Below are 22,576 nucleotides of genomic sequence, written 5' to 3'. Positions count from 1 at the left end.
TACTCTGCCCGTTCTCCCTGCATCTGTTTTTGCTCTTTGTTGAGGAAACCAGGCCGTCTGTGGGTGGGGTCTCCACCCTGGACCTTGCTGAGCGCATCCCCGTGGTCCCGACACATGAGCCAGCGTGTCCCCCGTCCCTTGGTGCTGGTGGGGTGGGGGGGATCTTTGGGAGGACTCCCTCCCCTGTGGTGGTGCTGGAGGAGCGTGCTTTCCTGAGGCCGTTTCTTTTGTCCTGTATCAGGACCTGGGTCATTGTGGCTTCCATCCATCATCTCATTAGAGGTTGCAAATGGTAATGTTCGACTTCTGGCATTCTTTCTCCATTTATTAACCCAACATATTTCTGAAAACTTAACTATTTGGTTGCCCCAAGACGTAGTTCATGTAGGAAAGACAGGAGACATGCTTGAATTCTTCCTTGATATTTCCAGCTTTCAGAATAACGAGTTGGTTCTCTGCTTAGAGCATCCTCCAGAGGGTGAGGGTGTTAGGCTTTGGCGGGGGGGTTTTGGTGTCATCATGAGATCATGGATTTAAACATAGTTCAATGAGTCTTAATCGCCATGGTTATCATCTCATTGGTGCTCAGACAGACCCACCTCTGGTCTGCGTTTGTTGTTTCCTCAGGATGAAACTCAGGTCAGAGTGTCACAGGTATGACGCTGTGTCCACAGTGCATCTGGCCAGGAGGTCTGTGATGTCATTTTGTCCCCATATGCATGTTGTAGAGCGTTTGTTGTTGTTTTTTTTAATTAATACTGTAAAGCAACTATATTCCAATAAAAGTTAATTTTAAAAAAAATTAAATTAATTTTTGTAATTATCTAAAATTGTTTCCATGGTTCCAAAGTCAGGGTATTTTCAGAGGAATCAGGTTTCTCTCCCTGTAACCCTCATTCCTTCTCTTCCCCTGTAGATAACCGGTTGTCTTTTAATTGTACAGCCTCTCCTTCCATTGACTTTTTATAGAAGCAAATATGCATATGTGGCCTGCCACCCCCGTTAGATAAATGTCTGTGTGTTTTCACTTTCTCCACACCGACATCACATCCTGGAGGTCCCTCCAAAATGGTTCTCAGAGCTGTCCCCTGTTCCGTGTTCCATCTGCATCTGCCCTGTGGCTGTAGGGTGTGGGTAACCTGCCTGCTCCCTGTTCCCTGTTACATAGTTACAGGTGGTTCTCGGCAGGCGGTCTGTGCCTTGAGTGCACGGGCCACACTTACTTCTATACCCTGAGGATCTAGCGTGATGCCCTGGGTCTAACAGGAGCTCAGCGCTTGGAGGGATGCCTTGCAGGGAAACCTGGTCAGAGCTGGAGTTTGCACAGAGACTGTCCCTCCCTGCACTCTCGCTTCCGTCTCAGTACCCAGGGGAGTACAGTGTGGAGGAAAGGATGTCGTCCCCCCTTGGGAGCCACAGAGATGTTTTGGTCGCCGCTGAACCTGCATCTTGTGCTAGGGTGGCCAGCCCTGGTCTGCAGGGGGCCGCGGGGATGGGGAGCTTTGCTCTGGAGTTGGGACCCAGGCTTCTGGTTCCTCACTCAGCCCCGAGTGATCAGGTAGCCGTGGGCGTTTCACCGTTCAGGGCCTGGTTGCCCCCATCCGTAAACACTAAGTGGTCAGTGTTAAAGTCCCATTTAATTACCTGTAGCACTTTTTCTCCAGAAGCAGACTGTTATTCTTCTCGGAGAGGAGGAAGTAGCCCAGGTTCACAGCGGCTTTTTTCGGTTATTAAATATTGAAGAGTACAAATGTTCCCGAGAGAAGATGGCAGAGGATGAAGAATGGGAAATTGAAGCGCGTCCCGGCTCGGGACTGGGGGCAGGACCCTAAAGTTGCTAAGGAAGCACATAGATAAATGAGAAGCGTCGTCCGTTTTCATTTGGCCCGAAATGCATTCCGGTTGTTGCTGCTTTTTGAGCACAAGCACACGCTCCCCCGTGGTTTCTGAGCAGGAGTGGGCATGTGTCGATCCCCGCTGGGCGCAGGCTCTGGGAAGGCAGATTGGCCAGCACTGTAAGCGCACACACAGGCTCTTCCCGAAAGTGACCTGGCGCGGAATGTGGAGCTTAGAGGGAAAGGGCTTATGGGGTGTCAGGAGTCCGGGGCCTCCTGGGTGCTGGGCTAAGCCCGAGGGTCCCTGACCCGTGTGCAGGTTCTGTGTTGCCAAGCAGTTTCTTCCTCCCCACTTGACGTGAGGCCTGTGGACTCCTCTCTGGATGGGCGTGCTGGAGGGTGGTCCCCTCGGCCACACCCTGGGGGCTTGAGCCCTCGGGACAGGGATCCATCATCTCTGAGCCACCGACACAGGCGCCAGACACACTGTGGTGGTTCCTGGGGAGGGTGCCTCTGGGAAAGGGGCCCTTTGCTCCTGAGCCCCTCTGCTCCCGGGAGCTCCCCTTCCTGCCCCAACACGCGGTGGGTCAGTGTGGCCGGCTGTGACCCCCCTGGGAGGGCTTCCTGGAGAAGGTGGCCAGGGAGGTGGCAGGAGGGTGGCCGTCTGCCTCCTGTGGCCTGAGGGCCTCCCTCTGGATGCCAAGGCTGAACAGAGGGGCCTGGAGGGAAGGAAGTTTCTGGGCGCCAGTCTGGGTGATTCAGGCTGAGGACGCCCTTTCTCACCACTGAAAACAGCAGCGCGGGAGCTGCCCGCTGCTGGAGGTGTCTGATGGGGCAGCCACCCGAAGCCGGCCGGGGGTGGGTTAGGTGTGGCATTGATCGGATACCTCCGGACCCGCCCCTTTAGGCCCGGGCCTGCAGATGTCCCTCTGGGGGTCTGGCTTTTAAAAAAATATATAAATTTATTTATTTATTTTTGGCTGCGTTGGGTCTTTGTTGCTGTGCGCGGGCTTTTCTCTAGTTGCGGCGAGCGGGGGCTACTCTTCGTTGCGGTGCGCGGGCTTCTCATGGCGGTGGCTTCTCTTGTTGCGGAGCACGGGCTCTAGGCGCATGGGCTTCAGTAGTTGTGGCACGTGGGCTCAGTAGTTGTGGCTCACGGGCTCTTGAGTGCAGGCTCAGTAGTCGTGGTGCACGGGCTTAGTTGCTCCACGGCACATGGAATCTTCCCAGACCAGGGCTCAAACCCGTCTTCCCTTCACTGGCAGGTGGATTCTTAACCACTGCGCCACCAGGGAAGTCCCGGTCTGGCTTCTTAAAAAAACTCTGCTCCTCCTGTGTATTCGGTGAGGTTGAGCTGAGAGGATAAACTCCCAGTGCCAGAGGCTGGGTCGGACGGTTCTGACCCTGTAGTGATGCGCCTGTCGAGTGGTTTCTGCCCTTTCGTGAGGACTGCAAATGGGTGACCCAGACAGACGGGAAGGGAGCAAACAGATCAGATAACCGGCAGATGAAGACAGAGGTGAGACTGCATGTCCATATCATAGAGGACTTATCCGGGAGAAAAATGAAATTGGCCCCGAAGAAAACGGCATGTCTGACCCACTGCGCTGGCTCTGAATTGCATATTTCTAGGTCAGTCCTGCTGCCTGGTGGGAACCTGCTCCTTGCTTATCCCTGCAGATGTCCGGCCCTGCCTCCTCGCTGGACAGAGGCGAGCTGGCCCACCAGGCGGTCCTGGCTCAGCGCCCAGCAGGGCACGTCCCCTGCCTGGGCCCTGAGAGCTCGGGCACAGGGTGGAGCGGGCATGGGGGCTGGGCACACACATATTTCCTGGTTCGGTGCTGGCCAGGGCCCTGGAGCCCGGACCTTGGCTGTCAGAGCAGCAGGCCACCTCTTGCTGAAAGGCGGTCGTCGGTTCCTGAAAATCAGCTGTTCTGGGTGGAAACTCTGGCTGGGATCCTGTTCCTTCTTATTTTACACGGGGAACGTTTTAATGCACTGCTGCTTCACCCCAGACCCCCAGTCAGTTTCCTAAAATGTGTGTGAAAGGCAGTGGCGTGCCAGCAGCCAGGCTGCAGCCTGCCGTGCGGGCGCGTAAGGGCTTAAAGCGGCACTGCCTCCTGGTGGCCAGGCCATCAGCGTGGTGGGTGATGGTTTGTTCATCGTTCCATAAACCCGACCTCTGCATCCAGCAGCAAGTAACGCAGCGGTGAGTAAACGCTGGGAAAATTGCAAACGGAAGTTTACCACGAAAGCACGGCCTTTCCCGTGATGAACTGTTTTCCTCGCGGGGAGAGGGTGCAGGAAGGGAGGGGGCTGACTTGGCTGTTTCTTTACTGGTTGCTGCAAGCATGCCCTCGGTTCAGGACCCGATACCTGGCGCTTTGGGAGGGCGTGGCTCTGCCTTCTAGAAAGGTCCGAGGTCACGGGGCGGGGGGATCCCGACTTAGCTGGGAGGCCGGGAGAGTTCAGTCTGGGGAGAGTTGAGGAGAGAGGCGAAGGGCAGAGCCTAGGACCACGGGGTGGGGCCTCCAGGTGTGCAGCCTGCCGCCTGGCCAGGACCCAGAAGCAGCTTTGCGAGTGGTCCCTGCATTTGCGCACCTGGCCGGTGGGAAGGAGTTTTATTTAAGGATTATCACTTGATTTTTATTTTTGGCTGTGGCTCGGCCTGTTGAGTTGTGTGCCAAGAGGACTCTTGCTTGAGAGTTCTACTTTTACAGGTTTAAAAATAGCCTCAGAGCTGTGTTCCTTCCTCCTGGTGGCTTCCCTGGGAGCTGGGCTATGGCCCTGCTGCCTGGGCATGGGTGGGCACGAGCCCAGGCGTCCCCTCTGTCTCCCTGAGCCAGTCAGGGTGGCCGTGGGCCGATAGGGGTGCACCTGGAATCGCTGGTCAGGTGCTGTCCCTGCCCTTTTCCTTGTAGGCTTGGGGAGGCATGAAGGCTGGACCGCGTGGGTGGGCCGGCCATCCTGGCGGGTGAGTGCTGCAAGAAACGCTTTGCCGCACGGAGCTGCTCTCCTGTGTGCGGGGCTCCACGCCTGTAACTCATTTTGCCTCTCCCTTTGAAAGCGCTGGTTTCTCAGCACGCCGGTTGGGGTCCCTGAAAACTCCTGTTAGAGTGTGCTCTGGGCTGTGTGAAGGGGGCACTTTGGATACAGAAGCCAAGCTTTAGAAAGTCACGTTGGACACCTGTGTGAGGGTCCCTCTGGGCTCCCAGAGCACCCCGGGCCTCCCCCTTCTCCCTGTTACACTCTGCTGCCTGCCTGCTCTGTGGGAGGTGGGTGGGGGCAGGCTGCGCCCCCGCGGAGCTGGCCCTGGTTTCCCTTCGGGGCCGTGCGCCTGGCTGCCGGGCTTCGCTCACGTGGGCGTCCTGCTGAGCGGGGGCCCAGTGAGGGAATTGACGAATTACGGTGCAGACGTCTCTCTCCCGGGCGTGCCCTCCCATCTTAGAAGCTTCGGGGGTTCTGAGTCCTATCCTGGGCAGGTATTCTGGCTCCCCTGGCCTCCTGCAGGCTTCCTTCCCATCCCCTGGCCGGCCCCGGCCATCTGCCGGGTCAGCAGATGCCACAGAGCCGGCAGCAGGTCTTGAAAAGGAGAGCATCATCGGGCTGGGAGCTGTGCCCTGTGACCCAGGTGGACCCTGTTGGTGCCCAGGCCCTTCCCGCCTGGCCGGGCTGTGGCTTCTACTCCTGGGACCCCGGCCTGTGACTTAGCTGCCGGCAGGTATGAAGCTACCTTTCCTGGCCCACCTGCGTGGCTGCAGAGGTGCAGAGAGGCTCAGGAGAGTGGCCCGAGAGTGGGCCTGTGTCAGGACGCGCTTGCGGAAGGTCACGGGCTCGTGGCAGGTGTGACGCCAGGACGCTCTGTGCTGGCACTGCTCACTGTGAGAGTTTGGCCAAGGCAGTGGAAGCGTCGTCAGTGGGGGCATTCGGGGCACGGCCAGAGGCGAGGAGCAGAGAGGTGGGAGGGAGGGGGCCAGCCAGGACCCCCAGCGCTCCCCAGGGGCCACTTGACCTGCTAAAGGAGGACTCTTCTTACGGCCCGCGGGGTCTCTGGGGGCGGGAAGACCCTCTCTGGGCTTGGTGGAAAGAGAGGGGATGGTCCCCCCTCCCAGAGCCAGCTCAGCCTCCTTGGCCCAAGAGCATCGTCTCAGGGGGAGTGTGGTGGGCAGGGTCATGGCTCCCCACAATGTCCTCATCCTATCCCCCAGAGCCTGTGACTGTGTCACCTTGTGGGGCCAGAGGGGCTTTGCAGACGTGGTTGAGTTAAGGATCTGAGATGCGGAGATGGGCCTGGGTTAATCCAGGTGGACCCAGTGTCATCACAAGGGTCCTTGTGAGAGGGAGGCGGGGGGGGGGGGGTGCGGTCAGAGAAGGAGGAGGAGAGTTGACAGTGGAATCAGAGGTCGGGGTGATGTCCCTGATGGTGAGGGGTCAGCGGCCACGGAATGTGGGTGCCTCTAGAGGCAGAAGGGGCCAGGAAGTGGACTCTCTCCTGGAGCCAGCCCTGCGCACCTGGACTCGAGCCGCTCGGGGCCCATTTCAGACTCTGACCTCCAGAGCTGTGAGAGGGCACGCTCTTCCGCTCCGTCTGTGGTCACTTGCTACAGCAGCAGTAGGAAATCAACATGGTGGGGGGGGGCCCTGTGTGTGACGTTGCACCCCTGTCCCCACTTGCAGGAGACCCTCCTGGCCCCCGACTGACAGAGCAGGGGCACGAGGGGAGCCCTTTGCTGCCACAGGTGGTATCCGGGGCCGGCGGCCAGAAGGCCAGGCCACTGCGGAAGAGGCCACGAGCTGGGCTCTAAGCTTGGAGGGCAGCCCGAGGAGAGCCAGCTGCCATGGGCCCTGATGGCCCCTGGGGACAGGGGTCCCGCTGGGCGGCTGCCCAAGACAAGGCCGCCTTCTGAGTGAGCAGCTCAGCGCTTTCTGCCTGGCGGGAAGCTGGCCTCCTGTTTCTTCTCTATCCGAGAGGAGGAGGAAAATTGATTGCAGGGGTTTGTATCGTCTTTGTCCTGTGCGAGTAGCCAGCTGTGCTCTGCACTGCAGTTGACCTAAATATGTTGCCGGAGGGAGCAGACCCGTAATATCAACCGTCGTTGTGGGGTCTAATCATCGTTGCAGGCGTAAGGAGAGTTGCGTGGCCTCGGGGGAGCCATTGGCTCAGGGAAAGGCTTGTAGGAGAGCAATGATCAGAATGCTGATGGGTTTTATTTATTTAGCTGTCTTTGTGCCCCCAGGAGAGGGGGCACCTGGAAGAGGCGGGAAGGCTTCCTACGTTTGCTGTGAATTGGGACGAGTGGATTTGCCAGGCTGTACCCAAGCGTCCTCGTCTGCGGGGCCGCGTCCCCTCACTGGCTTGCGGCGGGGGGGGGGTGGGGGTGGGGCGGCTGGGAGGAGGGAGGAGCCCGCTGGTCTCGGCCCCACAGAGCGCCCGCCCCCCCCCCCCCCCGGGAAGGCCCAGGAGAGCAAGGGGCAGCTTGAGGGGGGATGGTGCCCATGGGAAGGGCAGGGCTGAGGGGGCTTTGTCAGGAGCCCAGGTTAAGAGGACATGGCCCGAGGCCCCCTTGCCTCCAGGACTGGAGTCCCAGACACGCTTGCAAGCTGGCGAGGAGCATGCCGGGAGCTTAGGGTGGGAGCTGCGTGTCCACACGTGTGCACAGCGGCCTGGCTGGCCGTCTCCACATGGGGGGAACCAGCTGCACTTGACCCCTCGCAGGTGAGTGGCGTGGGGAAGGGAGATCGGGGGCGTTGAGAAAGAAAATGTGGTTTCCTGCTGGTGATGCTGTGCGTGAGGAGGCATCTGGGGCTGCCTTGACCTTCGGGTCCACAGAGGTGACAGGAGTGTGTGTGGGTGTTGGGGATCAGAGGAGCGGATGGGAAGGCACCCGGCACCCCGACCTTGGCTCCTGGGAGCGAGGCTGCGGTGGCGGGAAGCCCCTCGCCTCTGTTTCCCCCCCGTGAAGCTCCCCGGCCTGCGAGTCCGCCCACGCCTGTCCTCGAGGGGCGGTGGGAGCCCCTGCCCAGCCGGCCGAGCCCGGGGCGGCTCCCCCGGGGACACACTCTCACTACTGCGGAGGGCCAGCCGCCGGAGCTCAGGGGGCAGGTCTCTGCGGGGGCTCCCCGGGAGCTTCACCCGAGCACCTGTTGTGAGCCAGGCCCTCCGTGGAGGCCTCCGAAGTGGGTCCCGCGGGAGGAGGCTAAGCAGTGCTCCGCGGGCGCTCAGGAGGGCAGGGGGTCTCCACGTGGCTCCAGGGCCCAGGCTCTCCCACTGCCGGTGGGAGCACGTCCTCTCAGAAGGGGGCCCCAGGGCCCCGCCTGCGTCAGGACAGGAGACCCGCCTCCCAAGGGTCCAGGGTCCAGCAGGACGCTGCCCCTGAGTGGCCCTGGCGTCAGTTCACGCAGGCGAGGTGCCTGGGGCACCACCAGATGCCCCCTCCGGGCAGGGTGTGGGTGCTCGGTCACGGCAGCGTCCCCGCTTTGACAGAGCCTGGTGCGTCATACTTGCACAGCGAGCATTTGCTCACGGAGTTGTGTGCAGGCAGTGGCTTCTCCGCACGAGCAGGCTGACCTGGTGTGGGGCGGAGTGGAGGTCCCCGCGGGGGCTGGGGCTCCTGAGCGGATTACGTGTCAGGGCTCTGGACCCCCGATCGTCTGAGTGCCCCCCGCCACCTCCCAGCAGGTGCTCTGTGTGCAATTACATGACAGGTGGGGACTCTGAATGCCCTTGAGTCCTCAGGGCCAGGGTCCGCGGGAACCCCAGTGCGAGGCGGGGGGAGGCTGAGGCCCGAGGTTTGGGGCCCGCGGGCCTGGCGTGCAGGATGCAGACGGCCCTCAGATGCTGGTGGTGGCCACTCACCCTTGGCACTGTTTGCTGAATTCCCACCGTGGCCCTCCCCGCCCACTGGTGTCCTCTCTGCCTGGTTCTCGACCAGCCTGGTGCATGCGTCCTGCAGTTCACTTGCTGAGAACTTGCTGTGCTGTCCCCACTGCCCAGAGTCCATTCACCGCATCTGTCCTGGCTTCCCCTTGAGCCAGGCTGCGTCCTGGGCCGTCACAGACAGTAATCAGATGGGGTCCTCTCTCTGGGGCCTGAGTTGGGGCATCCTGCAGCTGAATGTGACTTAGGAATGTGGCGTGCTTACCGGGGGTCATGTTTGCTGAGCCCCTCCCTGTGGAGCTGTGTCACCACATAAGATGGGAGGGGGGTCAGGGGCGTCTCTCTGGGGGAAAATGGCACTTGAGCCAGCACTGAGGTCGGGGGGCACCAGCACGTGCAAAGGTCCTGGGGTGGGTCTGACTGTGGAGGCATTTGGGCACCTGAGAGAAGGCTCCTGTGGCTCAAACCCAAAGAGCAAAGGTCAGAGCAAGATCAGAGGGCGTTGAAGCGGGGAGTGGGGTGTGGCCTCGGGCTGGAAGGACTCCCTGTGTGGCCAGTTTGGGCAGGACAGTGTCAGGTTCTGACTTACACTTTAGAGGAGCCTCTGACTGCTGTTTGGAGCCAGACTGTGGAGGGTGTGAGGAGAGCTGGGGTGCCAGTTAGGAAGCAGGGTGCGAGCCGAGATGAGAGAGGGTGGGTTTGGGGGTGCTTGGAGGAAGAACCCCGACACGTGAGGGTGAGGGCCCTGCCCATCTGCACCTGGCACAGGGCCCCTCTGCTGTAAATAAGCCAGACTGAGAGGGGTGGGGGCATGGCCCTCTTGGGGCTGGGGGTCTGAGGCCTGGCTTCCCGCAGCCCTGGAGCAGGGAGGGGTCTCTGCTCTTCACTCATTGCCTGGCCCCAGCTGGAAATGTCCCCCAGGCCCTAGGCAGGGGCTCCCCCTCCCCCCGGTCCCCCGCTTTGTGCCGTCCCTATACAGAGTCTCTTCTGTGCCCCTGGGAGGCACCAAGTCCAGCGGGTTGGGAGGCCGTGGTCCTCAGGGAAACTAGGCGGCGCAAGGGCCGCGCTGCTTCACCCCAGGACTGAAGGGGGGTCTCTGGAGGAGGCCGTGGCTGACAGGAGCCTGGTGGGATGGCTCCCTGTGGGCTTGGTGTGGTGTCCTCTCAGCCCCCTTGTCTGGAGGGTTTTCTCCCAGGGGGTGGGAGGGGCCACAGGGCCCTGAAGAATGCTGAGCCACATGCCCAGGCAGCGCGGGAGGCCCCGAGGACTCCAAATATTTACCGAGCACGTGGATCCCGGCACTCAGCAAACCTAAGTATCTGCCCCTCGTTAGGGGCAAAATCGGGCGAGTCCTGAGCTCTCCAGGTGGGAGGTGGGGCTGGCGCCTGTCCTTCCTGCCCCCACCCTGGACGCCCCCAAGAGGCAGCAGGGTCTCCCCATGGCTCTGCCTGCACGGGGCGGGGTGGCCGCCGTGTAGACGGCGGCCGCTCTGCCAGCCCGTCTGTTTCTGGGACCTGGGGCTGTCGTACTGACCTTGGCCTGAATTTCGGGGTCTTGGGCTCGGTGAGGTGGCCAGGACAGGAGAGGAACCTGCTGGGTCCCTCTGAGCCCCATCCTGTCCAGAAAGCAGGCTCCAGGCCCGCGAGGGTCTCACTGGACCGGCAGCGAGGGCAGTGGATCCTGCCCTCCCCGGGCTCCAGTCCACGCCCCTGATTTTGGTGAGTTAGTTGGTCACATTCTGAGGTCTCAGGAATGCCTTTTGGGACTTGCCCAAGTGAGGCTTCTCCTGAGGGAATTTCCATTGCAGCCTGTCAGCCCCACGATTGGGGTGGTCTGTGACCCACCACCCGGACCATGGCTGCCACACGCCACACATGGATGGGGCTGACTTCTGGGTAGAGGGAGCAGTGAGCTGACCCTCAGCGAGACCCTGGAGCCCGCCGCTGCACGTACACCAGCCTTGGTCCCACCCAGTAGGCCGGTGACCCTGACCCTGGGCCGTCTTGGTGCTGGCTCGGAAGTCTGCCGACCTCCTGGGCCCGGGGAGGGTCGTTCCTCTGTCACTGCTGTCAGAGTTGACGTTCCTCTGTCCGGGCGGGGGGGGCGGGGGGGTGCTGCTCGGTCTGTTTTCCCTGAGGCTGTTGGAAAGGCCCCGCTTGGACATGGCTGGTCGGGGCCATGGGCTGGGCATCCGGGGTTCATCCTGCCGCCGGCTGACGCTCCCCGAGTGCTCCCGCGCTGTGGACGCCGCGGACCGGGCACAGAGGCCCACCTGCTGGAGCTCCCGGGGCCAGAGCGGGCGGCACCTGCAGGGTCGGGCAGGCCCTGTGGTCGCAGCTGCTGCTGAGTTACACCCTGCAGAGGGCGCTCAGGAGCCAGCGCCTCACCAGTGTAGGCTGTTGTCATTGTCACCGAGGGATGGGGGTGGGGGGAAAGCATACTGACCGCAGGCTGAGCTGCAGGTGGGCGAGCACAGCCCCGCCCCGTGGGAGCCCGTGTGGTGCTTTGCCCGGGACCATCCCGGGGGCTCTGGCAGGCGCTCCCCCTGCTGCCTGGACGCTCCCCCCTCGGGTGCCCGGGGCTCGATCCTTCTCCGCAGCCCCGCTCATGTCTGCCCTCAGCTCAGGCTCACTGACCAGGGCTGTTCCTACGGCCCAACCTGCCCCCGCCCCCCGCCGAGGGCGGCTCTCTGTTTGGGTCACTTCTTTATCACGAGTGTCCGGAGCGTGCCTGGTACACGAGGCTGCCCGGTGCTCACTGGTGGAGCGGCCGATGCGGGCTCTGAGCTGCTCTGGTCCAGCCTGGCCCAGGCCGTCAGGTTTGTTTTGCGGCTTTAGCTGTTTGCAGAAAAGCGGAAGCGGGATCGTTGGCCCAAAGCAGCTGCCCGCGGAGGGGCCGATCTCTGGTCTCGGCCCTCGACACGCTGTCGCGTGGGGAATGTGTGTCTGTTGAGGATGTGACTCCACATGGCTTTGTAGCTGGGCCACGGCACGCGCTGCGGCTGCTGTGGCTGTGTCCCTGCTGCACCACTGTCCCATTTGTACGTGGGCCCCGGTGGAGCCGAGCGAGGGGGGTGGCGGCGGCCTCGTGTGCCTCTTCGTGGCGCCAGGTCCTCTGCCCTCCGTGAGTCTGGGGCCTGCCTGTCCCGGGTGGGCGGTGGCTCCTCCAGGGTCACACCTTTGAGAACGCTGAGGAGTGAGGGCTCACGTCCAGGAAATGCAGGAGGTGGGCAGAGGGATGAGGACTGTGTCATCGTGGGGCTGTGATGAGAACAAGCCCACCATGTACCGGTTTAGAAACAAGAAAAAGTGATTTCTGACGTGACTTGGGTCTCGTATCTGCAGGAGCCTTAGGCCTGAGGGAAGTGACCTAAGATTTCCAGGTGGACTTGATTGCATTTACAGTAATTACATCGTACAAAGGCCTTGGGGCGGGATCCTGGAGAAGTTGCCTGCAGCTACCTGTCATTCCCCAGATGTCTGTGGGGCGACCGAGTCGGGAGGGGCTTTGCGGGATGGCGAAGGAGCTCCCCACCTGGAGGACAAGGGTCCTGGTTGTAGCTGGGCTGTGCTCACTTCTGGGGGGCGGGGGCGGAGAGCAGAACCGCTTCACTCACTCACGCAGCAAGTGCTCGGGGCTCTCAGGTGCGCGGTGTAGACTGACACCAAGGCCCAGTGCTGAGCGCTAACTTATATATATATCTATCTATTCATCTATTTATCTATCTATCTATCTATCTATTTTTGCAGTACGCGGGCCTCTCACTGTTGTGGCCCCTCCCGTTGCGGAGCACAGGCTCCGGACGCGCAGGTTCAGCGGCTATGGCTCACGGGCCCAGCCGCTCCGCGGCATGTGGGATCTTCCCGGACCGGGGCACTAACCGCGTCCCCTGCATCGGCAGGCGGACTCTCAACCACTGTGCCACCAGGGAAGCCCCTGAGCCCTAACTTTAAAAATTTTTTAATTTATCGTTGATTTACAATGTTGTGTTAATTACTGCTGTACAGCAAAGTGATTCAGTTATATGTACATTCTTTTTTGTATTCTTTTCCATCATGGTTTATCCCAGGATATTGATATAAGTATCCCATAGTTCCCTGTGCTTTACAGTGCGACCCTGTTGTTTATCCATTCTGTATATAATAGCTTACATCTGCTAACCCCAAACTCCCACTACATCCTTCCCCCAGGCACCCCCTTCCCCTTGGCAACTACCAGACTGTTCTCTATGTCCCTGAGTCTGTTTCTGAGATTGGTTCATTTGTATCATATTGTAGATTCCACATATAAGTGATGTCGCAGGTTATTTGTCCTTCTCTGATTTACTTCACTTACACGATCATCTCTAGTTGCATCCACGTGGCTGCCGATGTGAGCCCTCACTCTCGAGTCAGCGCGTCATGCTTCCCACTGTCGGGGGCTCTGGTCTGGGCCTGCAGCAGGACCAGCTCCCGTCTGCCTCTGCTTGTGACCTTGGGCCTCCTGCACGGCGGCACTGCCCGGGCACGTGCACGGCGGGCGGTGCACGCATGTTCTCCCATGGTGGGAGGAGGCTGGGTCTTTCCTTAGCCCCACCCCCCTTGGGCTCTTTGCTCCCATCGTCCCTGCAGCCTGGCTAGGCCCCCTACCCCACCGTCAGTGCCCAGGTAGGAGGAGAGCCGGAATCCCCGCCCTGGACCAGACTTAGGAGCATCTGTGTCTTCCATGAAACTGCAAGACTTGTGTCAGGCTGGACTGGGCCTCTTCATCGATGCATAACTCACGTCTTCAGTAGAGGTAGCTGGGGTGCCTTGTGGGAGACACGAAAAGTGCAGGACTAGACCGTATGCACAGCGGGTTCTGGAACCTTCTTGCACACCCTTCTCCTTCTGCTCTTTGGGCCCAGCCGTCAGAGGGGTGGCCGTCCATGGTCCTGATCACCTCCTTGTCCACGGTGCTCTCTGAGGCCCCCCTTCCTTACTAAGCTCAGGCCGCCCTGGGTCCAGAGGCCCAGAGGGTCTGTGTCTTTACTGCAGCTCCGGCCTGGAGGTGGGAGGAGACCCGTCCTCAGGAGTGTGAGCTGGATGGCTGCTCACAGATCTCTTGTGTTGTGTGGTGTCGTCGTGCGGTGTCCGGTCGTGCAGAAATGCAGAGCGACGTCCACTTAGGGCGTGTGCAGCCACGTGTGTACGAGGTTCCTGTCGCCTCTGCAACAGATTTCCACAGACTGGGGGCTTAAAGTAGCCTCTTTATTCTCTTACAGTTCAGAGGCCAGAGGTCTGAAATGAGTGTCACAGAGCTCAAGCCAAGGTGCGGGCAGAGCCGTCTTCCTTCTGGAGGCTCCGGGGGAGACTGTGTCCTTGACTCTTCCAGCTCTAGACGCTGCCCGTGCCCCTGGCTCTTCACAGGCAGCGGGACAGCACCCTCCTGTCTCCTCTCTCTGACCCCTGACCCTCCTGCTTTCTCCTGAGTTTCCATCATTGTGATGACATTGGTCCCATGCACGTAATCCAGGATACACGCCCATCTCAAGGTCCTTATCACTTCCGCAGGGTCCCTTTGTCCGTGTAAGGTGCTTAGTCACAGCTTCCAAGGTTAGGATGGCCCGTCCTTGGGGCCATTCCTCAGCCCACCCCACACTCTCAGTTAGAACAACAGCTACCTGGCACTGGCTTCCATCAACACCTGGAATAAATGTCGGGTCCTCATTCTGGCTTTCCGGGCTCTGACGCCCAGCCCGCATCTCATCTGTGACCCCTCCCCCCAGCCATTGGCCCCTCCCGCCTTGGCCTCTCCAAGGCTGCTCCCTCTGCACCCCACGCTCTCCCCCGCACCCCTACCCTGCCGGCCCGCGACCTTCTGTTCATCCAGGTTCTGACTCAGACACACCTTGCTGCGGCTTCTCTCGAGCACCCGCTCACCCTGCCACTGTACCCCTCACCGTCCCGCCGCACAGTTCTCAGGTGGTCGGCAGCCAGGTGGCGGAGCTCTCTGCCCCTCACATGGGCTTTGCTCTGCGGCCGAGACCTCCCAGAACTGTACCTGCTGCACGTGTGTCTGTGGAGTGACCAGGTGCCGCCAGCATCCCTTCCTCGGGGTGTCCTGCCCCCGTGGAGGTGGTTTGGTGAAATGCCTTTGGTGTGTCTATCTTGAATGGGTTTTATTTAGTAAAGACACTCTCACCCTTGCTTTGCCCCAGATCTTGCCCTGACTGTGTAAGAGGAGCCCCGGTTGATAGACTCCTGCGGGTGTGCCCCCCAGGAAGGAGCAAGAGAGCTGCTGTTGCCAGTTGTCTGAGTGCTTTGCAGACCAGCCCTCTCTCGGCATCTCTGCCTGGGGGGCAGAATGGACCACATGACACTCACCTGGGCTTCTCTCCCCTCACAGAGGAGGAGCTCCGGAAGCTGCGAGAGGAAACCAACGCGGAGATGCTGCGGCAGGAGCTGGACCGGGAGCGGCAGCGGCGGATGGAGCTGGAGCAGAAGGTCCAGGAAGTGCTGAAGGCCAGGTGAGGGGGGGTAGCAGGTGAGGGGGGAGGGCCAGGTGAGGAGGGGGGAGGGCCAGGTGAGGAGCCCAAGGCCAGGTGAGGAGCCCAAGGCCAGATGGGAGGAGGGGAGAGCCAGGTAACACTGTCACCCAGGTAGCGTTGCCCTCTCGGGGGGTAGCGGTCCCCTGAGCCAAGACCCAGCTCATACCCTGAGGTGGCCAGTCCCCATGAGCGGCCACCGCCGCCCTCCCAGCCCCTGCCGGACCCAGGGCATCAGGAGGGTGTGTGGGTGAGTGGTGATGGTGGGCCTGGCCCCGACTTTCTGGGCTGAGTCCTGCCCATGCCCGCGGCGAGCTGCGATCCTGGGAAAGCGGCTGCCTTCCTGTGCCTCGGGGCCTGCATCTGGAAACCAGGGCGGGGGGAGTCTCAGCTGAGCCCTGGGAGGTCTGGCCGGGCAGGGCTGAAGAGGGACGCAGAGCCCCCAGAACCACCTGACGTCGCCCCAGGTCTTGGCCAGCAGTCGCCCCCAGGACCCTGAGACCCGCCCCACTGCCCACTCGGACACTCCCCCACCCCGAGCCCCTGACAGCACCCTCGGGGTCAGCCTTCCTTGGCCAGTCACCTCCTCCCAGCAGGGTCCCTCCATCCTGGGGCTGCCAGAGGCCGCCCCAGCTTCCGGAGGGGGTGGTGCGGACTCCCACCTCTGCCCACGCGAGCTCGGCCCCTGCCTCATGGTACCGCCAGCAAGGAGCGGGTCGTTGCAGGGGGATATTTGCAAGTCCGAAGAGCTGTGTTCTTCCCATCCTGATAAAACCCCCCAGGGCTCCCTGTCCCTGTGTACAGTCCAGGCCGGCGGCCTGGCGGACAAGGCCTGGGAGCTGAGGCCGCCGAAGTCTCCATCCCTCCCCCTCACCAGCCTGGCCTCTGGCCCCGCATCCCTTGGTCCAGGCCCCCCTGGCCTGAGCGCACAGCTGTCTCCAGCTTGGGACACCCCAGTCAGAGCTGGCTTTTCCGTGGGGTGGCCTGGCGTCATTGTCGTTGCGGAGTGTCGTCACTACGGTGGGGCTCTGAGGAGAGCCCCGCTCCAGGTACCGCGCTGCGCGGGCTTCAGCTGCTGGAAAGGCCGAACCTGCTGTGCTTCGCGCTGGCCTCCTCTGGGTCTCAGCAGCTGGTTCTCAGCCCCAGGGAATGGCTGGCACTTGGTTCCCTGGGGGAGAGAAGGTCCTTTAGTTTCCTGCTCTGCCGGGTGTTAGGACAGCTCCGTGGCCTTTCCAGTGCCCCTGAACGAAGGCCATCTGCCTGTCCCACAGGTCAGCGTGACCCATTCTGCAGTTCTCTGGGGCTCCCCGCGGGGGCCCCGTGTTGGGGCAGGGTGTCACTTGCTTTGCCGGGCTACAAGGCCGGCACCCCTCCCTGGACCAGAAATCGGACCACGGCTTCAAGCAGTACTTTCCCTGATGTTAAACCTTATGTGAAAATCTGTAGACGTTCAAAGATTCAGTTACATTTGATAACGCAAAGCGGTGCAGCCAGTGACCCGACCTGGACGACTCTGGAGATCCAGGTGCTTGGCCGGGTGTGGGGTGTGTTCTCAGCCCCCTGGCCGGCCGGGCCTGGCCTGCATGGCGTGTCACAGTGCCGTCACCCGCACTGACGCGCTTCTGTCTGATGCAGTTTGTGTTCATGTGCGGCTTTACCAGAGGCCACGCTTGCCCTGGTGGCGGCGGGCGGCGCTCGGCCTGAGAGGACCCCGTGTGCCAGCTCCCTCTGCAGGGTCCATGTCTTCTGCCTTCCACCCTCCCGCCACCCCCAGCCCACTCCGGGGGTTTCATCCTCGTCCTTTCACCAAAGCCCCTTGGGTGCCTGGCCCCCGATAGGTTCTGAGGCTGCAGACAGATCTGTTTCTCACGGGTCTGCTTGGGGACCAACTGGGGATTACAGGGAAGGAACATCCAGGCCCGGACCGAGGGAGTAGAAGCTGAGGGTCCTGGGGACCATGGGGTTTAGGAACCTTCTGGAAGCTGAGACCTGAGGGAGGAGAGGAACAGGGAGAAACAGGTCCCAGGCAAGGTGGGCAACTGTGTGGAGTGCCACCTTCACACCTGGGCTCGCGCGCGCACATGCACACACACACACACACACACACTGGATCTGCAGGATTAAAACATGGTAGTTCATAGAAACCTCTGTTTTGCTTTTTAAGAAAATTCCTGGGAAATCGCCTTGGTTTAAGCTTACTCAAGGCGAAGGCCGTGTCCAGTTATCGTTCCGAAAGCAACATGGAGAAACTGCCTTTGACCTCCACTGGCCTCTGGTCAGGCCCTGCCCGGGGCCCACCCTTGGGTTTGCTCTCAGCGGCGCCTCCCACGGCTCCTCCGCCCTCCCGGCTGCGTTGAGGGGGCCGGAGGGTGCGTGTCATCCTCCTGTGCTGCACTGCCCACGGTGTTGGTTGGGGCTTTGGCCGGGGCACCCTGTGTGGGAACTACACAGACCCTGGTGACTGCCTCCTGTGCCCAGCCCGGCCCTGACGTGTGGCCCTGGCACCCCCCGCCCATGGGCTTCATCATCTGTCCTGCGGCCTCGGGTTGTGGCCGGCGGGGTGATTAGATTCTGGGAAAGCCCTCCAGGCACACTCCACTCCAGACTTGTTCCGCTGACCGTTAAACGTCAGCGGAGGTTGTTCCAAAACATTTGGAAGAATCCACAGTTACTAGGAGCGCAAGGGCCCTTTCTTCTGATGAGGCCACCGCTCACTCCCCACCTACCCGGAGCTGTGGGTGGGCCCGGCTGGGAGGCCCTGATAGCTGTCTGCCCTCTGCCTTCCCCTTAATGTTTAGAAGATCACTGCCGTGCGCTGTGTTGTCAGTCTGTTTCCCACGTCCCGTGCACGTCACAGGCACTCATGTTCCACATGTGGTGTGACGGGAAGAAGGTAAAATTCCCCGCCACCTGGAACACCTGCGCCCGTGTTGCCAGCCGTCTTTCCCTGCAGGCAGCTGGCAGCCCATTTATACCTAAATACCTGTCCGATTCTAGCGGTGACTATGTTGGGAAGATCACACAGCCAGTGGCTGTGCGGTATCAATATCCTCAGATGGTTCCTCAGATGGTACCAAGCACGGCACCCCAGACAGCCCTGCCGGCCACTCAGACCCCAGGCCCACCCGTGGCTGAGCGACGCGGTGTCCGTCAGGCCCACGAGTCCTCGGTAGCACACCTGGGCCCAGGCTCTGGTGGGAGCCCGTCTGTTAGTGCTTCCTGTGTGAGCTGCCTCTTCAGGACCCCCGGCCGGTTCAGGGAATGTCCTGGTCCGGAGGCCTGGACACCTGCCCAGGAACACAGGGAACCCAGTCTGGAGTCTCCTGCGTGCCCCAGCTCCCCTTCTGTTCCCAGTAAATCCCCGTTTGTCAGTAGCTCTGAGCATGGATGGCCGTTTGGGCAGCCTGGCCACAGGGAGGGGAGGGCGTGGAGGCCTGGCCCCCTCCTCTTCCACCCTGGCTCCCTTCTCTGGGACCCCCTCTGTCTCATGGTTCCCTGGCCACTGCTTCACGAGGCTGCAGGCTCGCCCCCTGCTCTCCTCTGATCCAGCTTGTCCTCCGCACTTCCTGCTTCGGCACAGCGCGGCCGGCATGGGTTGCAGTTCCAGGTTATAAACCCGCAGAGCGGGTCGGTTCACGGAGACGCTGGAGTGGGACTGTTCCCGGGTCTAAGCTTGTACTGCCCACTGCACGACCGGCCAACATCGAGAGGCGAGCTGTTGGGACAGGGAATAACAACTTTATTCCCAAATCCAGCAGACCAAGAGGATGGTGGGCTTGTGCCCCCAAAGAACCATCTTGCCTGACTTAGAATTCAGGCTCCTTTTTTTTTTTTGCGGTACACGGGCCTCCACTGCTGTGGCCTCTCCCGTTGTGGAGCACAGGCTCCGGACGCGCAGGCTCAGCGGCCATGGCTCATGGGCCCAGCCGCTCCGCGGCATGTGGGATCTTCCCGGACCGGGGCACGAACCCGCATCCCCTGCACCAGCAGGCGGACTCTCAACCACTGTGCCACCAGGGAAGCCCCAGGCTCCTTTTATACGAAAAGGGGAGAGGGTAAAGTGAAACACTTCCTGGTTCCCGTCAGCCCCCAGAGAGGATGTGTTCATTTCTTCCTCCTGCAGTCATTCACAGGTGGGCCTGGGCAGGTTTCCTGTGAGCTAAACAGAGGTATTTTAGTTTAATGCTCATTACCTGGGAGGCAGGGTTCCCAGAGATGGGCCACTGTGTATAATTTAAGCTTATAGGCAACATCTCTTTAGTGATGAACTTGTGATAGGATGGATACAAAGGTTCTTCCCTATTACAAGATCACATTGTGTTAACAGAGCAGGATGCCGAGGGTCTCCCAGCCCGCTGTCTCTGTCCTGGCAGAGCCCTCCGTGCCCCACCCCCAGTCCTGCCGAGGTTTGCCTGGGGTGCCACTTTTCCCACATCCTGGGATCTCTGCTGCACTGGGAACCACAGCAGCAGTGTGGCGTGTTGGTAGCCCAGGCCAGTGCAGGGTGAGGAGGGCAGGCGGGCTGGCCAGTCAGGAACAGGGCACTGCCCAAGGGAAGGGGGTCCGGCCAGCGGCTGGGGGCCAGTCCGTCAGGGCCTGTGGCTGAAAGTCAGGTCTGCGGTCAGGATCCGGCAGGTGGCCAGGAACTCCAGGGAGGCTCTGAGGCCGGGTGACTGCTGTGGTCAGGTGCAGTGAGGCCGCAGGGGCAGGGAGCCGGGCAGGTGGCCGGCACGGACCAAGCTGGGACCTGTGCACAGCTTGCCAGGCAGGGGCTCATCCAGCCTGTGGCCTTGCATGCTGCTTGCTAAATATGTGTGTCACTGAGTACCTTTCCATTAGCAGGCCAAGTAACTAGTATGAGAGCTGTGTGTTCTGAGCTTAACATTAAATAAAGAAGCAAATGGGTCAAAATTAATAGGAAAGAAAAGAGTTGTATGTTTGAGACAGTGTTTGGTCATCAAAAAACAAGAAGTGTAGGACTTCCCTTGTGGCGCAGTGGTAAAGAATCCGCCTGCCAATGCAGGGGACACGGGTTCGAGCCCTGATCCGGGAAGATCCCACAAGCCGCGAAGCAACTAAGCCCATGCGCCACAACTACTGAGCCTGTGCTCTAAAGTCCGCGAGCCACAACTACTGAGCCCACGTGCCACAACTACTGAAGCCCCTGCGCCTAGAGCCCACGCTCTGCAACAAGAGAAGCCACCGCAATGAGAAGCCCGGGCACCGCAACAAAGAGTAGCCCCCGCTCACCGCAACGAAGAGTAGCCCCCGCTCGCCGCAACTAGAGAAAGCCTGCGCACAGAAACGAAGACCCAACACAGCCAAAAATAACTAAATAAATAAAGTGTGCCCGTGAGGAATGCAGCTCTGTGCTTGCCCTACTGCCCTCACCCGGCATCTAAGCTGAGCAGCCAGGACCCCAGAGGGATCCCCGAGGGTGGGAACGGGCACTCTGGTGTTGGGCGTGACTCCCGTGAGCACGGGAACCTTGCGAAGCCGGGACTCATCATGCTGTCTTGAACTAACAGAGATCTTGCTTCTTCTCCCCCCTCTAAGAGCCGAGGAGCCGCCCGCTCAGCAGCCTCCGAAAGGGCAGGCCCAGGTCAATAATGGAGCAGGTAGGCCTGGGGGACGGAGATGCGGTGGCGGGGGGGGGGGTGGTTCTGTTCCCGGGCGCACTTGCTCACTTCCGGGGATCCCCTCCTGTTGGAGCTGGGTTAGTGTCTCTGATTACCGGTTGGTGAGTCTCCGTAGCAGATGCAAGGCATTCGATCAAAACATGACTTTATTTTCTCCTAAAAATACAATGCAACATCTCTCCCAGCCCTTCCCCGAAGAGGAATCATGTCGTGGTCACACTGGCCGCTTGGCCCCTGGCCTGGCGACCTGCTTCCAGAGGCCGGCTGTCCTGACAAGGGGGTGAGTGGGGGGGGTGGGGTCAGCTGCGGGCATTGTGTCCCAGCTCCCCCAGGTCAGGACGCAGAGCTCCTTTCAGTGCCTTTTCTTCCCACTCCGGGCTAGAGTTCCTTATCTCCCTCAGCACTTGGTGCTTTCTGAAGCTGTCCTTCAGAGGATGGCATGGGAGGAAACTGGGCATCTCAAGGGGCCGGATTTGTGGTGCACCCAGGCCCCTCGCAGGCTGAGAAGGTGGGAGAGGGGATAGGGTTAGGGTTGACGGTAGGCCCCTGCCTGTGCTGGGGGCTCAGGGCGACAACAGGAGGGCCTTCGGTTAAGCCCTGCCCAGTGTGAAGGTGAGGAGACCAGGGCCCGGGAGGGAAGGCCCCTCAGGCTTCCGTTCCAGGTGGAGGCTGAGCTCAGACCAGAGCCGGGTCCTGACCCCCCACCTGCCGTCCAGAGAGGGAGACGCCTCTTTCCCAGGGCCCCAGTGCTGGGCCCGCAGACAGGCCAGCCGGCTGCGGCATTGGCTGCTGTGTCCACTGGGTCACAGTCCCCTGGGTTCTCAGGGTTCATGACCAGTGGCCCAGGTTCCAAGCCAGGAGCAGCGCTGGAGACCCCCCCCCCCGCCGCCAAGGCCCCTGCTGTGTGTGGAGTTGATGAGCCTCCTGTGCTCGTGGGAAGTGTCAGAGGAGAGTCCTTCCACCCCGTCCCCACAGCGGGGGTCACCGTGTCGTGCTCTGCGTGGGAGGTGGGGAGTGTGGGTAGGGAGGGAAGGACCCCACCAAGCGCAGCCCCGAGGATGGAGGTGGCGGGGACGGGTGCTCTGCGTGGTGCTGGGGAAGAGGGGCTCGGGAGCGCCGTGAGGCCTGTCCACTCGGGCAGCCCGCCTGACCTAGACCCGGAGTCGGCGAACTACAGCTCCCTATCTGCCTTTACATTGAAAAAAATCTTTTTACACTTTTAAATGGTTGAAAAAAAATCAAAAGGATTTGACACGTGAACGTTGCATAAATTTCAAATTTCAGCGTCGTCAGTGTGGTTTCATGGGGACGCAGCCACGCCCGTCCCATTACTCACTGTCCGCGGCTGCTGTCCAAGCGGTTATAGGGCTGAGCCTGCCTAGATCCTCCCGCTAAAGACCCTGTCGTGCTCCAGGTGGGCTGTGAGAACCCGGGCCCTTGCCGCCCCTCCTTTGGGCATTTCTGAGCCTCGCGGCGTCTGTGTGCGCCGCCTTCCATCCCCCGGCCTCCGTCCCTTCGAGCTGGCAGCACATGACCACCTGCGTGCAGTCCATCCCCCTCTGACTGTGGTGGGACAGCGCCTCCTGCAGGCGATTCCACGGCCTGCTCTCCGAAGGGACAGACTTGTTTCACGAGATTCGGGCTGGTTTTCTTGAGTCTGACATGGATGACTTCAGTCACTGGGGTCCCCAGCGGACCACAGCCGCTGACGCACGCCCAC

The 22,576-nt window shown here is 60.9% G+C and overlaps 1 protein-coding gene across 11 annotated transcripts in view; it reads left to right on the top strand.

Moving 5' to 3' along the window:
- Positions 1–22,576, top strand: part of GRAMD4 (GRAM domain containing 4) — a 77,174-nt gene that overhangs the window by 41,276 nt on the left and 13,322 nt on the right. For all 11 annotated transcript variants that reach the window (XR_004528790.2, XM_033865822.2, XM_033865823.2 and 8 more), the window contains 2 exons: positions 15,079–15,199; positions 20,774–20,835. Coding sequence is in view for 10 of the 11 variants with exons in the window: in XM_033865822.2 (XP_033721713.1) it covers positions 15,079–15,199; positions 20,774–20,835 (183 nt within the window). In the remaining variant the exon portion in view is untranslated. The remainder of the gene's footprint in view (positions 1–15,078; positions 15,200–20,773; positions 20,836–22,576) is intronic.

The sequence above is a fragment of the Tursiops truncatus genome, chromosome 11, assembly GCF_011762595.2.
Source record: "Tursiops truncatus isolate mTurTru1 chromosome 11, mTurTru1.mat.Y, whole genome shotgun sequence".
In the NCBI taxonomy this organism is placed as follows: domain Eukaryota; kingdom Metazoa; phylum Chordata; class Mammalia; order Artiodactyla; family Delphinidae; genus Tursiops; species Tursiops truncatus.
The sequence above is the reverse complement of the archived record's forward strand: the minus strand, read 5'-3'. Positions and strand labels throughout refer to the sequence as shown.